Raw genomic sequence first — 16,362 nt, forward strand, 5'->3', positions numbered from 1 at the left:
TTTTTTTTCTTGTGGTTTTCCCCTTTTCCCTTTTGTTCTGATTTTTCTTTCACAACATGACTATGGAAATGTGTTTTAAATGATTGTACATTAATAACCTGTATCAGATTGCTTGGGGGGAGAGAAGGAAGGAGGGAGAAAAAATTGGAACTCAAAATCTTACAAAAATAAATGTTGAAAACTGTTTTTACATGTAGTTGGGAAAATAAAATAGTATTGAGAAGGAAGGAAGAAAAAAAGAATATTTGTATCTTCAACCTCCTGAAGTAATTGAGCAAACAATTGATCCATTTCAGGGCAGTCTTCTTCTACACTGCTGAAGTGATTGATGCTATTGGTGCAGCTTTCTCCACTGAAAAAGCACTAAGATATTGATTGCAGGAAGGAGATCAGTTTTCTTCTGAGGAAGATTTTAGGGGAGTGGTCAAAGAAGGAAGTGAGTAGTGACGGTCTTTTGAAATAAATGTTAATTTTCACATCTTTTGCTTGTTTATGATTCCTACAAATGTTACCCCAGATCATTTCTGGGATAGAGACATGTCAGAAATCATGGGGAAAGAGAAAGAACTATGAAGTCTGAATGAAAATCAAAATATACTATTTTCACTTTTAAAATCTGTTTTTTTTTTAATTTTCTTTCTCATGGTATTTCCCTTTTGTTCTGATTCTTCTTTCACAACAAAACTAATATAAAAACATTCAATATGATTGTCTATATATAATCCATATTAGATTACTTGCTATCTTGGGGAGGTGAGAGAGAAAGAAAGGAGGGAGAAAAATTTGGAGCTCAAAATCTTACAAAAATGACTGTTGAAAACTATTTTTATATGTCACTGGACAAAAATAAAATACTATTAAGTGCAAAGAAAGAAATCATGAGAGAACTATGACGCTTTCTCCTCATCTCTCTAGTGTAGAAAGGACCTTGAATATTAAACTAATGGTAAAAATAAATAAAATTGTTTCTGACATTTGTGCCTAAGACATCTCTTTTTGAAAGGGGGAGTGTCTGAAGCCACATTTGAATTCAGGTTTCCCTGATTCCAGAGCTGATGCTCTATCCACTGTTCTCCTTGCTGCCCCCCTAAAAGTCAGTGTGGTATTAATATTTTATTTTTCACAGTGATAGAGATCACAGCCCTTCCTTGCCTGCCTCTCCTGTACAGCTCTTAACCATGTCTTTTTCATATTCTCCCAGAAGTTTACCACAAGAGTTCCCCTCAAAGTTTGCATCCCACATTTATCTCTCAGACTCAATTCTCCAAGAATTTGTCTTCCCCTTAGGAACTGCACTCTCTCAGCTCTGCCTCCCACACAAAATGGGAAGGAAAATTCAAAAATTCTTTCATTGTCCAACTTTCAGCCTCCCAGATAGACTCTGAGACCCCCAGGTAGGAAAGCAGGTATAAACTGAACTATTCAGCCTAGGCAAAAGATTACTTCTTGGAAGGTCTCTCAGGGACCTTGTACAAAAAGAACCTAATAAAAACTTGTTGAATGGCCAAGATTGGATGGCTCCTAAAAGTATTTCACTATCCTGGGATTGGACCTCTAGATTTGTGTACATTGCCAACTTTTCTATTTTCTGATGTTGGGATGGGGAACTAGGTGATGTAGTGGATAGGTTGCTGAGCTTGGAATCAAGAATCCAGCTTCAGATATTTACTTGACTTGCCTAGTCAAAATAAATTATATATGCATATATCTATAATAGATGTTTACTTGACTATGCAAGTCATTTAAAAAAATCTACCTCAGTTTCCCCAGCTGTTAAAAATGAGGATAATAATAGAATGAGGATCAAATGAGATGAGTGGGTAAAGTACTTATCACATAACTGAAAACATGGTAAGCATTGTTAAGTAAATGTTAATAACTAAATTTTTGTTACTCTTGTTATTTTATTATCGTCTGGAAACTGGAGATCTTTCTCTTTTCTTCCCTACAGGCAGACATCCTTAAACAGCATTAGTTACATCTCTGGTCTGGTCACCATGCACCAGGGACATATTGCTAGCCAAGGACATATGTGGCAGCAGCCTCCCCGCCTTCTCATTGTGGATGCTGCGTGCCCTTCCTGGGCCAGGGTCTGCTCCAATCTCTGCAAGGCTCTCCAGAACTTCTTCTCTCTCGTCTGCAGCCTGGAAGGCCCTAGCCGCCTGCCCTTGTTCAGCATGTATGTGGTTCAGAATCAGCATGAATGCATTCTGCCTTTTGTGGTGAGTAGAACTAGGGGAAGCCCCCTCAGCTTGGGAAGGGTCACACCTGAGTTGGGTACAAGGTGTACCACAAACAGCAAGTCAGAGCAGCTAAGGCTTAGGAAAGGAGGCTGCATGTTACCAATAAAGAGTGAGCAAAGTGAACTAGTCAAAGAGCCAAATAAGCTGTTTCTGCACAATATCCTGCTCTGATGCTCCATAGTAATCTGGTAGTGATTCTGGACTCTGAAAAGTGATGATAGTACTAGTTTCTACTGAGCTGGAATGACTTCCCTCAGTTACACATTTACTTTTTGAGAACCAGTCTAGCTAATTGAAGAGGTTCATCACCACTAGTGTGTCCACTTGGGATTTAATTTTTCAGTTACATGAACGAAGAAAAATGCAAAGTGACAGAAGGACCAACTTTGCTTATGCAATCACAATGGAAGAATTCTATGAAAAGAGGCAGCACATTTTTAGATTGTCTGTTAACATTAGTTTAATTCTTGGTACTTTGAATGTAAGGCCAACAGGCAGGTATAAATGAAAGCAGAAGACGTAGAAAGTGCTGTTAAATGGAAACATGGAACATATCTTCCAGGGAGAGGCAAATAAAGGAAGGAGTTGGTGGGGTTGTTTTACTTAGTGTCCAAAGACAATAAGAAGTGTCGCACAGGATGTCTGGCCATCGTGTTACAGTGCTTCTGCAGGAGCACAAAATGAGTTTATCATACAAATGAGCATTGGTTTAAAAAAAATAACCATAAATATGATCAGAACTTATTTGTTGACATGTTAGAAATAATAAAGAGGTGTAGAAATTCTATAAGGAACTTGATGAATTAATATGTGCTTTTAATACAACTAACTTAAAAACAGGGAAGGAGACAAAAAGTATGCTGAAAATATATCTCAAGAGTAGGAGAAGAAAGGATAGATATTTATTGTACCAAACCTGACACATATATCATGAATAAATTCTTCTGAAAGATAGCACTAGATATGACAAACATCAAAAAACATCACAAAAATGGCATCGATTGTATCTTAAGAAACAAGAAACAGCTGGCTACTGATGTGGAAATTATTTCTGAATAAGCTTTCTGTGTACATCAGCTTGTTAGGGCAAAGATCAAAATCCATACCCAAATGAAAAAAGAACGAAAATGAGAAGATATGGTGTATAATTAAACCAGCAGCAATCTTGCTTATACAAACTACTGATAACTTGTTAAAGAACAGACATTCACACACACTATCATCATTTCCTAAGGAATTTTAGCTCATGTAAACAACTGAACAGCAGCCCAAAACAGGGTTGTTGAAGGTCCATGACCCTGGAGTTCTATGAATAGATTACAGGGAATCCATGTAGTTGGATAGGAAAAGGTTTTATTTTTATTCCAATATAATTTGTATCTATTTTTTAATGTATTTTTTTATTTTTTGTATTTAAAAATATTACCTTGAGAAGCAGTCCAGAGGTTTTGCCAGCCTTCCTAGAAATTACTTTAATGAGAAAACATTTGATTTACTTGCTAAGCAATTAGATATGGGAAGAGGAAAGCAAAAGCAATTCAAAATTTAAAAACAAAATCTTAGGTAGGAGGATGGTAGAAAATCACGCATGGTATCATTTCATAAAAAAGCAATAATGATGGAAGGAAAAATGAACTGATACAAAGCTTATCAAGTGACCCAGTTAATCCAGGTCCTTCTGAAAGTGCTTAAGAATTGAATTTGGAAGATAAAGAACAGATAAGACAAGGTTATTATAACCAATTAATTCAGCATTAATGTGGACTCCAGCATTGCAGTCTTTTGTTGTTTCATGAAAGAGTGAAAACAGAGGAGGTTATAAACTGGACCAGACCAGCAGCACATGGAGGGGCTCTGTGCTATGGGCAGCACAATTGTGAGCACATTGATGGGCTTCTTCTTAAAGAAAATGGAAAAGTACCAAATGCTCTGAAAAAGTCTGAAAGACATAGTTATTAAAAAAAAAAAAAAAGAACCAAGAAATTGTATCAATAATTACTGAGCCTTAAACCTATTTTCCCTGTAGGCAAAATCTTTTTAGCATATGTACACATGTAACAAATGAGAAGTAAATAGACATATTTTTGAAAATGACACTCTATAGTAAACCATATCTTCATAGTCATACAAGTGACTGAAATGTCCAAAGAATACAGCATCTCACTGTGCTTATTTGTTGACTATTTAAAAAATAAGTTAAAAAAAAAAGCAAATGATTCACACCACAAAATTTTGATTGATGTAATGATAAACCAGGAAGCCAAAAGAATAAAAATGAAACATACCACTCACCTGCTGACAGAGGTGGTGATGAGGTTGCCAGATGGCACAGTGATTAAAATACAAGACCATGAGTGAGCAAGACCTGAGTGCAAATCCTGTCCTAGACATTTACTTAGCAGTATGATCCTGGCAGGTCCCTTAACCTCTGTCTGCCTCAGTTTCCTCATTTGCAAAATTGGGATAATTATAGCATATACTTCATAAGGTTGTTGTAAGGATAATACTGTAAAGTACTTTATAAAGCTTAAAGCATTTTGTAAATGCTAACTGTTATTGTTATTATATACTTTCAAACATAGCTAATCTGGGAATTTGTTTTGCTAGACTGTATTATAGACTTTATTTTATGGGAGGTTTTTTGTTCTATTTTGAAAACACTAAAAGTGGGAAGGATAGGAGGGATAGATAATTTTAAATGCTTATTAATTGAAAAAATAAAAATAACAAACTATTAAAAAATGTCACTGCAGCTTGCAAAAATTCAGTACTTATAAAATAACCAATAAGATATGACCTAATGACCATAACAATACAGTAGAAGTTCATTTTCTTCCATTAACTAAAAGGTGACAAATCCCTGTTCTACAAAAATAGAGCTGAAAATATCCTTGAAAATGCATCAAATAAATTGCTGAATAGGCAAAAGTCTTTCTCACAATCTCCTGAGAATAATATTTATCCATAAAAATTTAAGAACAATGTTTTTGTAATTGCTGCCATATAGAATACTCATCCTTTCCAAGCTACATGGAATGAAAAACTTTTAAACTACAGAGACTTAGTAGAAGAAAAAAATGAGTAGGAAGAATATAAAGTATATATTATTCCTGTCTTCCTTGCTCCTCCTAGAGTTGGCCAGAGATGCATTCAGGAAGCTTCCAGACAATGAGCTAACATTTGATTTCAAAAAGCAGTCATTCTAAGCATTCGTGTAATAATCTGGAGATCATTAAACCTAATGAGCCTCATTGCAATCTGTCTCTCGACCATTTCTACCTGAACTCCCCCAAATGAGAGAACAAAATAATAACAACAATAGTAATAATGGGTTTATCGAATGCTTTACATGTATTATGTATATATATATATATGTATGTATGTATGATTTACATGCAACATTTTATTTTTGCAACACTTCCTGTAAATTAGTTTCTACAGGTATTGTTAACAAAAATACAGACTTTCCCTTCCTATAGAGCAACTAGGTGGCAAAGTGAAAAGAGCACTGGGGTTGGAGTCAGGAGGATTTGAGTTCAAATCCAGACTCACTCACATGTGTGACCCTGAATAAGTCACTTAGCCATATTTGCCTCAGTTTCCTCATCAGTAAAATGAACTGGAGAAAAAAGTGGCAAATTATTCCTATGCTTTTGTCAAGAAAACCCCAAAAGGTGTCACAAGGTGTTGCATATTACTTAAATGACTCAACAACGACAAGAAACAGCTTTTCTCTGAATAAGATTCTGAATCCTATGGTTGAGAAAGCCTGCCAGAAGTCATTTAGCCTATAGCTCATTAGAAGGATATTGATCCTATTATTGAAATCTTCCAAGATAGAAAATTTCTCTTTTCCCTAGGCGACCTATTCGTGTATAATCTGAATAGCATCATCATACATTCTGTATTTTTTGGCATCAGTTCTCCTGACCCCAGGAAAGAGAAACAATTTCTTATTTTTATTAGTAATTTTAATATTTCAAATATTTGTAACGTCTTTGTCAGGTGAGTTTCTACTGCAAGAAGTCTATATTCCTTCTCCACCTCAGTAAAATTTCTCGAATTTCTATGACCCAAAAGTGGCCAACCCTTGTAGGATTTGGCTAGACTGTTCCTTATGTGACAAAGAGCCCTCACATCTTTCCAGAATAATGGAACCTGCCAGATCTTGCCTCTGATGGCATAGCTTTTGGGAGCCAGGGTTAATAACCCCCACACTACAATTTGGTATTAGGAAAGGATGTCAATGGAGACCTGTACTATGAAGAACAAAAGTAGCATATAACACATCTGGAGCCTATTGCTGCAAGTGCTCTAGAAACACAATACTTTATTATTGTCCTTGTTTGATGTGCCCCAGGCTTAGGGTGGTGTAAGCGCCAGAAAGTAGTGAAAACCCCAATTCTCCAGCTTTTGAGCCCCAGTAATTTAGTACCCTCCTGGCAACTCTGCCCGTGTTTCTGTGAAGTACAACCGAAGGGGTTCTTGGAAAGAACTGGGATAAAAAAATTCAGAATCCAGGCTCCAAGATGGTTCTAAGTATACATGCTCCTTCTGACAATAATGAAACATTCTAGCCTCCAGGGATGTCAAAATGATCAAATCCAATTGCTCACCTCATTTCCCTCATCTCAAACAAGAAGGGAAACCCATTTCCTAGATTGATCAGTTAATCAATAAATATTGAGCCAAGTACTAAATAAAAACTAACAGCCTCATGACAGTATGCAAATTATAAAAGAGAGATTGACCTGCTTAGGAATAGGGATAATTTGCCAGAGAGAGACTCTCAGAAGAAGATTCTACTCTCATTGATGGTTAAGAAAAAGAAAGTCACTATTGCCTCCAAGTTATAGTAACTGTTGGCACACATCCTGCTTTTACAAGCTCCATGTTCTTTTCATGTGGTTGATGGTCTGTAATTCCTGGGTATTTCAGAAATCTCCTTTTATGTCTCTATTTTCTGTGGATTCTAGATTTCATGAATGTTAGTTATTTCTAAACCCTGGGTCTAACTACAATTGTTCCCTTGTATCACAAATGGAATGTACTGTTTGGGTGGGATCTGGGGTGGGAGGTGTCAGTGTCAAGAAATGACAGGATTGGGGTTCTTAGAGTTCGTGTCTCACTTAAAGTGCCTTGAAAAAAAGAAAAAGTTCAGTCAGGTGTCAGTGCAACCATTACAGCAGGAGCCAGGTGACTCATTTGGCTGCACCTATACCAGCAAAACCCACGCTTCTTTGCCCAGCCTGGGCTTCAGGACTACACAGGGAGCAGCTGGCTTTTTACACAAATGTGTCCATTCATGGAGGCCTTCTGCCCACAGCTAAAACTAGGCCAGTTTTAACAAAAGAATACCCTTATCCTCAGAAAGTATTTACTTCTGTCCTCCTCTAGGACCCTCACAAAGCTTGTTTGTCATTGTTAGATTAGGAAGGATTGGTACCAGGGATTTACTGGGAAGAGCTGTCCCCTTTTCATTACATACTCAAGGAGGAAGAGTGTGGAATCCTTCAGTTTTGAAGTCATGAACCCATGTCTGGTCTGAAGGATGTCTAAAGCATGTTCTTGTTGCAAAGAGAAAGGATAATTCAATAGCATCCTCATTCCACCTCACAGACAACACATTATACAGGAAAAGCAACAAGTTAAAGCTTGGATTTGTATCCTTGCTCTGATGCTATCTCTGTGGCCTTGGACAAGGTAACCCTTTCGGAATTTAAGTTTCATGCTCTACAACCTAGGGTACTTACCATTTAGAGCTCAGAAGGCTATTAAGGAGAGCACTTTGTAAAATGTTAATGCTTAAAGAACCCATCATTCCATTGGTATGAATGACTAATAAAGGAATACTGTTCTCTAAAAGCATTTACTTCTCTTCTGTCTTAGGGATCTGCTACAGCAGAAGGTTAATCATCCTTGTTGAGTCAAGAATGATTACTCATTCCCAGGGACTGACCAGGAAGAGCTTCCCTAAATCCCTCCACTGATGCTTATCACAACTGTTTTATGATTCAGTAGATGGTCTTTGAGTAAAAATTGAATCACCCTGAATCATGAATCTCTTTGAACTTAATTAAGCTGGTCCTCATATGATAGTAATGCAATTCACTACTATGTATGTATTTGACTTTCCAGACTGAGTTTTCATTCTGTGTGGTACAGTGGAGAAAGATCTGAGCCAATCTGAATTTGTTCCATTTCTAATCCAACTTCCAATATAGCCTCATTTTCTCATTTGTAAGATGGAAATAACACTTGTGTAAGAAGGGTTGATTATGTTTAAGTATATTGGATTACTTGCCATTTAGGGGAGGGGAGGAGGGGAAAGAAAAATTTGGAATACAAGGTTTTCTAAGAGTCAGTATTGAAAAATTACCCTGCATATGCTTTCAAAATAAAAAGCTTTAATAAAAAAGGGGGGCTGCAAGGGAAAGAAAAAGAAGGGTTGATAAAGGGAGTTTCATAATCAATGTGATGAGCTTCCTAATTTATTTGATAAAGTTATAATGTATGAACTATATGGAGACTTTAAGTAGGAATAAGTAGAACAGGAAAGAGATTCTAATACTTTCTTTAGAGAATATAGGTGTGTCAAATAGCATTGTGTTGAGAGAATAGGAAATGGGATCTTGATTGGGTTTAAGGAACTGGGGTTTTCCTCAAATGATTGGCTGGCTGAGATCCAAGAGGACAAACTCGTCTCCCAAGAGGCAAAACCATTTTGATCAATCCGATAAGGCTTCATTCATGAGAACAACTGACCTATAAAGGAGAGCAGGAGACCAGAACAAACTTGTATGTACAGGAATGGTTGACAGCAATAGTACTTGAATAGTTCCTCCCGATCCCTTCAGGATCTAGTAATGGTTGCCTTGGGACAAAAATACATGGGAGTTATATGGCTTTAAATAAGAGATCTTGAAAACAGACTTTCCTAGTCCAATTGACTGCAGCATCCAGGATATCATTGGATTAATTGAGATCATAAAATTGATCATGAAACTCCCCTAATCCTCATTCATTGCCCCCCCCACTTAAATATTTGTTATTTCAGAAATTAAAACTAGGATTTCTTCAGACATGTTGGATCATGTCCCAAATTCTGAATTTTTGCATAAGATTCTAGGGATTAGAGAGGAACTAGTAATTTTTCTCTTCTTTACTTCCTTTTCCAATACCTTGTGCTAAAAGCCTAGCAATGTGTCTATGAGGCATAATTTTTAGATACTCACATATTCCCCGTTTAAGAATTCTTCCTGGAGTTTATCATCAAATTGTTCACTTGAAGACTAATTGAAGGTCAGAGTTTCAGAAAAGTAGATATGGGGAGTGAACAGAAGTTGAAGGTCTGAACTCTGAAGTATGTCTACACATCTCTCAGATTGGCTAAGATGACAGGAAAAGATAATATTGGAGAGGATGTGGGAAAACTGGGACACTGATACATTGTTGGTGGAGTCATGAACAGATCCAACTATTCTGGAGAGCAATTTGGAACCATATTCAAAAAGTATCAAAACTGTGCATACCCTTTGACTTAGCAGTGTTTCTACTGGGATTATATCCCAAAGAGATCTTAAAGGAGGAAAAGGGACCCACATAAGCAAAAATGTTTGTGGTAGCCCTTTTTGTAGTAGCTAGAAACTGGAAACTGAATGGATGCCCATCAATTGGAGAATGGCTGAATAAATTATGATAAATGAATGTTATGGAATATTATTGTTCTGTAAGAAATGACCAGCAGGATAATTTCAGAGAGGTCTGGAGAGACTTACATGAACTCATGCTGAGTGAAGTGACGTGACATGAAGTGAGCAGGACCAGGAGATCATTGTACACTTCAACAACAATATTATATGATGATCAGTTCTGATTGACATGGCTCTCTTCAACATTGAGATGAACCAAATCAGTTCCATTTGTTCAATAATGAAGAGAGTCAGCTACACCCAGAGAGAGGACTATGGGAATTGAGTGTGGACCACAACATAGCATTTTCACTCTTTCTGTTATTGTTTGCTTGCATTTTTGTTTTCCTTCTCAGGTTTTTTTTTTCTTTCTAGATCCAATTTTTCTTGCGCAGCAAGATAATTGTATAAATATGTATACATATATTGGATTTAACATATATAACATGTATTGGACTACCTGCCACCTGTGGGGGAAGGAAGGGAAAATTTGAAACAGAAGGTTTTGCAAGGGTCAATATTGAAAAAATTACCCATGCATATATTTTGTAAATAAAAAGCTATAATAAAAAAAGTTGAGGGTCTGACCCTAATAAATAGCAAAAATGTTCCAGATATAATGAACAACATCATAGTTAAAACATATACCCTTCCTTTGTTTTAACAATTGATAAACTACTGACATGTACAGTTATTTCATATCAGTAGGAAACATTTTTATGTTGTCTCTAATGTTTAGGAAGATTATGTTTTGTGAGTTAAGAGAGGTAGTACCAAGATGGAAGAATAACAGAAAGAAATATAGCTCCGTTAAGTCCTCCACAAAAAAAAAAAAAATCTCTAGAAAAAGTCATAGTGAGTCATTTTTCCAGCCTAAATGAGGATAAGGAGATAATTGTCATCTGTGGTCTAGCTGGGTATAGTCAAAAACAGCTGCACAGAGCACTTCAACATAGGGCCTGAAAAAGGGACAAAGCTGTACACTAGGGCAAGAAGAGGCCCCAGAGCTATACAGAGGACCTGAACTTGTACACATGCAAAAATGGGAGTGCCAGTTGACAACTTCAGTCCTCACTACTCAGTTCCAGGTCACAGACGGACTGAGAAGGGGACCTGGGCCTAAAAGTAGCAGTTTGGGGTAGAGAGCTCTATACTATCTTATAAATTTGAAGCAAGCTTAGCAACAAATCTGGAAACAAAGCAAAACAGTAGTCTCAGTCCCAGCTTCCAATCCACCCTGAAGCCTACATCTGGTTAAATAGGGCAGGAAGCTCAGACCAAAAGACAATTTTGCAGTTCTGTTACTTTGAAGCAGCAGAGCTTTCCAGCTTTCTGACAGCAGCTGATTCCAACAATAATCTATAGGAACTCCAATCAAGAGCAAGCTCACAGATGTGTTATTAGACTAAATCTCAGATCAGGAACTTGCAGAATTCAGACAAGAGTGTCATCAATCAGATTTTGTCCTGGATTAGATCATTTTGGGAGCTCTGTAAGCCTGTAGGTCTCAAGTCTGAGCTGTCCTTGAGACCCTGGAATAGCATAACATTCAATGACCCTAAGAAAGCAGTAGAATGGCCAGTGCAGATATTCTCTCCAGAAAGTGCACAGAACCTGACTATCAAGTCCAAAGTTGGAAAGCAGGCTGAAAAAAAGGAACAAACAAAGCTTTAAGGAAAAACACTCTTGGGCACAAGTTCAACTAGAACTCTTGGGAAAATGAAGCAATAATTTGTTTTTTTAATTAAAAGTCATTTTAAATCAAATAAGAGTGTTAAAAGGAAAAATGCAAAAGAAATCAGAACTGTTGGGGAAATAATTGGAAAGAAAATTAACAGCTTGAAATAAAAGGTGCAGAGTTTTACCTATTCCATGAAAAATATTAAGGGTCATAAGTTAATTATTCCATGAGACAAAAAACCCCATTAAAATCAAGTCAAAAGATCGAAAAAAATAGAAGAAACTGTAAGATGTCTCATAGGAAAAAAAAAGCAAATAATCTAAGAATAGATTGAGGAGAGATATTTGGTCTACCTGAAAGATATCTGGGATAAAAAGAGCTTATTAATCAATCACATTTCAAGAAATCATAAAACTGCCCACCAAAGGGCAAAATAGAAAAGAATCCATTGATCACCTTATGAAAGAGTCCCCAAGATGAACATTTCTAGAAATGTTACAAACGAAATCCAGAGCTTCCAGGTCAAAGAAAAATATTGCAAGCAACCAAAAAAAAAAAAAAAAAAAAAAAAGAAAGAAAGAAAGAAGAAGAATTTTAAAGTACTGAAGAGCTATAGCCAGGATCACACACAATTTAGCAGTACCACTGAAAGGAACAGAGAGCTTAGACCTGGATATTCCAAAATGTAAAAGATATAGACCTACAACCAAAATTAATACCTAGCATAATTGAGTATACCCTCCAGCGGAAACAAAGGAATCTTGAATGAAAAAAGAGGATTTCCAAACATTCTTGATGAAATGACCAAAGCTGCATAGAAACTTTGAAATATAAGCACAAGAGTCAAGAGTTACTTAAGTAGTGACTTTTATATCAAGGCAAAATCTGTCAACAAGAAGACAAAGATTTCAGTTTCTTCCCCCGATTCCTTGGACATAGATAACTATATTACAAAGTAGAGTATAATTAGATAAAGGTGGGTCAAAGCCAGATGGTGAAGGACTTTAAATACTAGAAATAAGTTTGTATTTTTCCCTGTCAGCAATAGGGAGCCATTGAAAGTTTTTTTTTTGATGGATATATGTCATAATCAAAAATGTGAATTGCACTAGCAGACCAGTGGTTTCACAGATATAAGAAACTCCCTTTATCAGCAAATCAGCAACTGCCTGGTACTTATAGACTTAGAAATTGCTTCAGACAGTGAGAGCTTAAGGGATATGACTAAGGTCGTGTAGCTAGCGTGGTAGAGGCAAGGCTTGAAGCCTTTTCTCTGTCCATTACATGAATTCTCCTGCTATAGAGATATTGCTTTAGGAGTTTGCTCTGTGAAGGACAGATAGAGAGGGCTGGGGCTAGAGGCAGAAAGACCAGTCAGAGACTTTTAAAGTAGTCCAGGAAGAAGTAGTGACCACCTGAAGCTTGATGGCAGCTCTGTGTTTGGGGAGGAGACTGTAAATTCTGTGCAGGGGGGATTGACTTGGAAATTAATTAAATGTAGAAAAAGAGGAGAAATTCAAAGATAACACCCCCAATCCTGATTACTAGGAAGATAATGGTGTCAGCAAGGGAAAGAAGCAAATTGAGAAAGTCATGTTTAGAGTTTAACAGAGTCCTATTCTAATGCCTCGTCTTGGGGTGGCAGTGACTCTGGGTTTTTGAAGTCTGTACCATCAGAGCACAAGCTTTGTTAGTTAAATTTTATTTTATTTTTTAATTAACAAACATTTATTTTCTTTCCCTCCTCCCTCCCCCACTGAAAAGAAAAATCTCTTTAACAAAGATACATGGTAAAGCAAAACAAATTCCCACATTGGCCATGTCTAAAAACATGTCTCTTTTTGCACATGGGGTCCCTTATCTCTATTGGAAGATGGGTAACATTTTTCATTAGCAGTTTTCTAAAATTATGGTTGACCATCACATTTGTCAGAGTTCTTAAAAGTCTTTCAGAGTGTTCATTTTTACAGTGTTGTTAGAGTATAAACTGTGCTCCTAATTCAGAGCCCAAGTTTTGCCAGTTCTTCCCAAGCTGGAAAGGCCCTGACTACTGGCTCTTGGCAGACTGTTATTGAAGAACTGAAGTTTGCACAGGATCATCTCTAAAATTGGCCACAGGATGATGAATTTTTCAGCTGCAGCATTTCCTAAATTGTAGAGTTTTCAGCTTGTGTTATTAGAGGAAATACCCACCCAATGAAATCACCAATCTTTAAAAGTAAGCTATTGGAGTGTCTGCTCCGTAATTGAGCAAAAGGCTGTTAACTCTGGAAGAAATCTGAAAGAACATCTAGTTCAACTCCCTCATTTTGCAGAAAGAATTTGAAGTACTAAAGAACCACAGTCAATTTCACATGGTTTGGCAGTTCCATTGAAAAGGAACAGAGAGCTTGGACTTTGATCCAAAAGATAAAGGAGATGGATCTACAACCAAGACTAATACTTAGCGCAACTAAGTATAACTTCTAAAGGGGAAAAAAAAAAAAAGGAATCTTAAATGAAATAGAGTACTTCTAAGCATTTCTGATGAAATGACCAAAGCTGCATAGAAACTTTGAAATACCAGCACAAGAGTCAAAAGTTGCTAAGTGTAGTGAATTTTGGTGGGGCTTTTCTAAGTCAAGGCAAAAAGAAGTACTCCAGTCTCTCACCCCTACCCCCGCCCAGTCCTTGGACACAGATATCCATAATACAAAGTCTCAGAGATATAAAGGCTTGTCCATTGCCACATGGTAAAGAGTAGAACCCAAAGCTGTCACCAGATTTTGTCTTAAAATCTGATACCTTTTCCACTGTTACTATTATATTGCTCCACAATTTGCCTATTTTTAATCTATTTGCCTTGTCTCTCCCAAGATGACTATATGCTATTTGTTGCAAAAACTGTCATACTTTCGTTCATTGAACAACGATCTGTTAAGCACCAGCTTTTGGGTAAAGTAGTGGTTTTTTCTGTACCCGTCAAATGAAGATGGTCACATAGGTGGGCTATGGTAGGCATTTATGTGATTTAATTTGAGCAGAGAATGATATTGGTCAATTCCCCAAATAACTCTTCCTACCTCCCCATACTAATACTTGGAATTTTTCTAATGAAACTTTATTCCATAATGAAAGTTCACTTTTAGAATGAAAATGTCAGTATAGTGGGGAAAAAAATTAGAATATCTGGATTTTGTCTTTAGCACTTACAAACCAAATGACAGTGAGCAAGTCACTGATTATGCCTTGGTTTCCTCATCTATAAAATAAGGTAGCACTTACACTGCCTGTTTCATAGCATGATAGTTAAGAAAGCACTTTGTAAATCTAAATATGCTATATAAATATGAAATGTGCCCCTTTAGAGAGTAAAGGCATTCAGTTAAATTCATATTCTTATGCAAATTACTTCTATGAGATCCTTTTCTAAGAGCAGGTTTTGGATAAAGGGAGGGCTAAGAAGAGAACAGGTCTATGTATTGTATGTGAGGCTTGGTTGCCTTCCTGTGTATGATTGTATAATAAAGTAAGCATCCCTACCTCCAACCCTGCCTTAATGATTGTGAATGGGATAGAATACTAGGAACTCAAATAAACAGCTTAGAATTAGAGGTGAATAAAATCTCCTTTTTCTAGGAAAACACCTAAGGAAAAGTAAGCAGAGAGAGTCAGTGTTTGGCCTGAGGAGAAACAAAGAAAATCATTTTGAGGGGACAGCCCTGCAAGTCAGCCAGATCTCTCTGGGCAGATGCCCAGTGGTCATAATTCAGCTGCTCTGAGTTACTGATGGAGAGAGAGGGCTGGACAGTGCATGGGTTTCCCGGTTCTTGGTAACCCTGACCAATGAGGTCCTGCTGACCATTGGACTTGCTTTTTGGGACAGTAGTGAGTGATCCCTTCCTGGGCAGGTATGGCAATTCAGACTAGATGTTGCAAGCCCTATTTTGAAAGGAACTGCTTTTACTTGGTCTGGGAGTCATGGTTTCTAACTTTTATTCCCACTCTGCAGCAGGTGAAAGGGAACTTTGTGCGACTGCAAGCCTGCATCTCTGAGTTGCGCCTGGTACCAAGAGAAGGGGCTTTCCCAGCCCAGAGATCCTGTCTGAATCTGGCAGTGCAGGATGGGCTCCAGCAGTTCAAACAGTACAGCAGGCACGCGATGACAAACGCAACTCCAACCAGCTCTTCACTGGAGGTAAAGGATGCTGACTTCCAGGACACCCACTCAGAGGCAGTCTGCCAGGTTTTATAGACATTTTACATAGGATCACAAATGTTATATCGTTTTTGGTAGTTCCCTAAATGTTCACCTACATGAATCTCACTTCCCTAGCTAAGCTCTGAGCTCTCTGTAAGGGTAGACACTGTTATTTCCTTCCTTCAAAACCCCCATAGCATAGTCTAACATAGGGCTAGTTATGCAGTAGTGATCTGAAAAATCCAAGTTGAATTGGAATTAAATTGTGTACACAACCCACAGTCAAATTTGATCTGAAACTGCAGTCCTATTCCTGGACAGATCTCTGGTGAGGTGGCCATCAGATTGGTATATTTGTCCTGAAGCCCTCAGGGATTTGTTAATACTCGTAGTCAAATCTTGACATTGGAACAACCGATATGACTTTTAGGATCAGCTCAACATTGAAATTGGCCAGAAGCCGACATACACACTTCTTTAGGACCTGAATCTGTCTTGGTGATAGAGGTATTCAAGAAGTAGCAGTTTTTTCAGGAAACTAAAAGAAAAATTAGTCTCATTTCCTCC

The 16,362-nt window shown here is 37.3% G+C and overlaps 1 protein-coding gene across 1 annotated transcript in view; it reads left to right on the forward strand.

The window, feature by feature from the left end:
* Positions 1-306: 306 nt before the first annotated feature.
* M1AP (meiosis 1 associated protein) overlaps positions 307-16,362 on the forward strand; it is a 94,397-nt gene continuing 78,341 nt past the window's right edge. Inside the window, exons 1-3 of the mRNA XM_003773480.4 lie at positions 307-436; positions 1,952-2,222; positions 15,607-15,792. Coding sequence (XP_003773528.1) covers positions 1,998-2,222; positions 15,607-15,792 — 411 coding nt within the window. The 5' untranslated portion in view covers positions 307-436; positions 1,952-1,997. The remainder of the gene's footprint in view (positions 437-1,951; positions 2,223-15,606; positions 15,793-16,362) is intronic.

This window comes from Sarcophilus harrisii, chromosome 6 (genome assembly GCF_902635505.1).
Source record: "Sarcophilus harrisii chromosome 6, mSarHar1.11, whole genome shotgun sequence".
Lineage (NCBI taxonomy): Eukaryota > Metazoa > Chordata > Mammalia > Dasyuromorphia > Dasyuridae > Sarcophilus > Sarcophilus harrisii.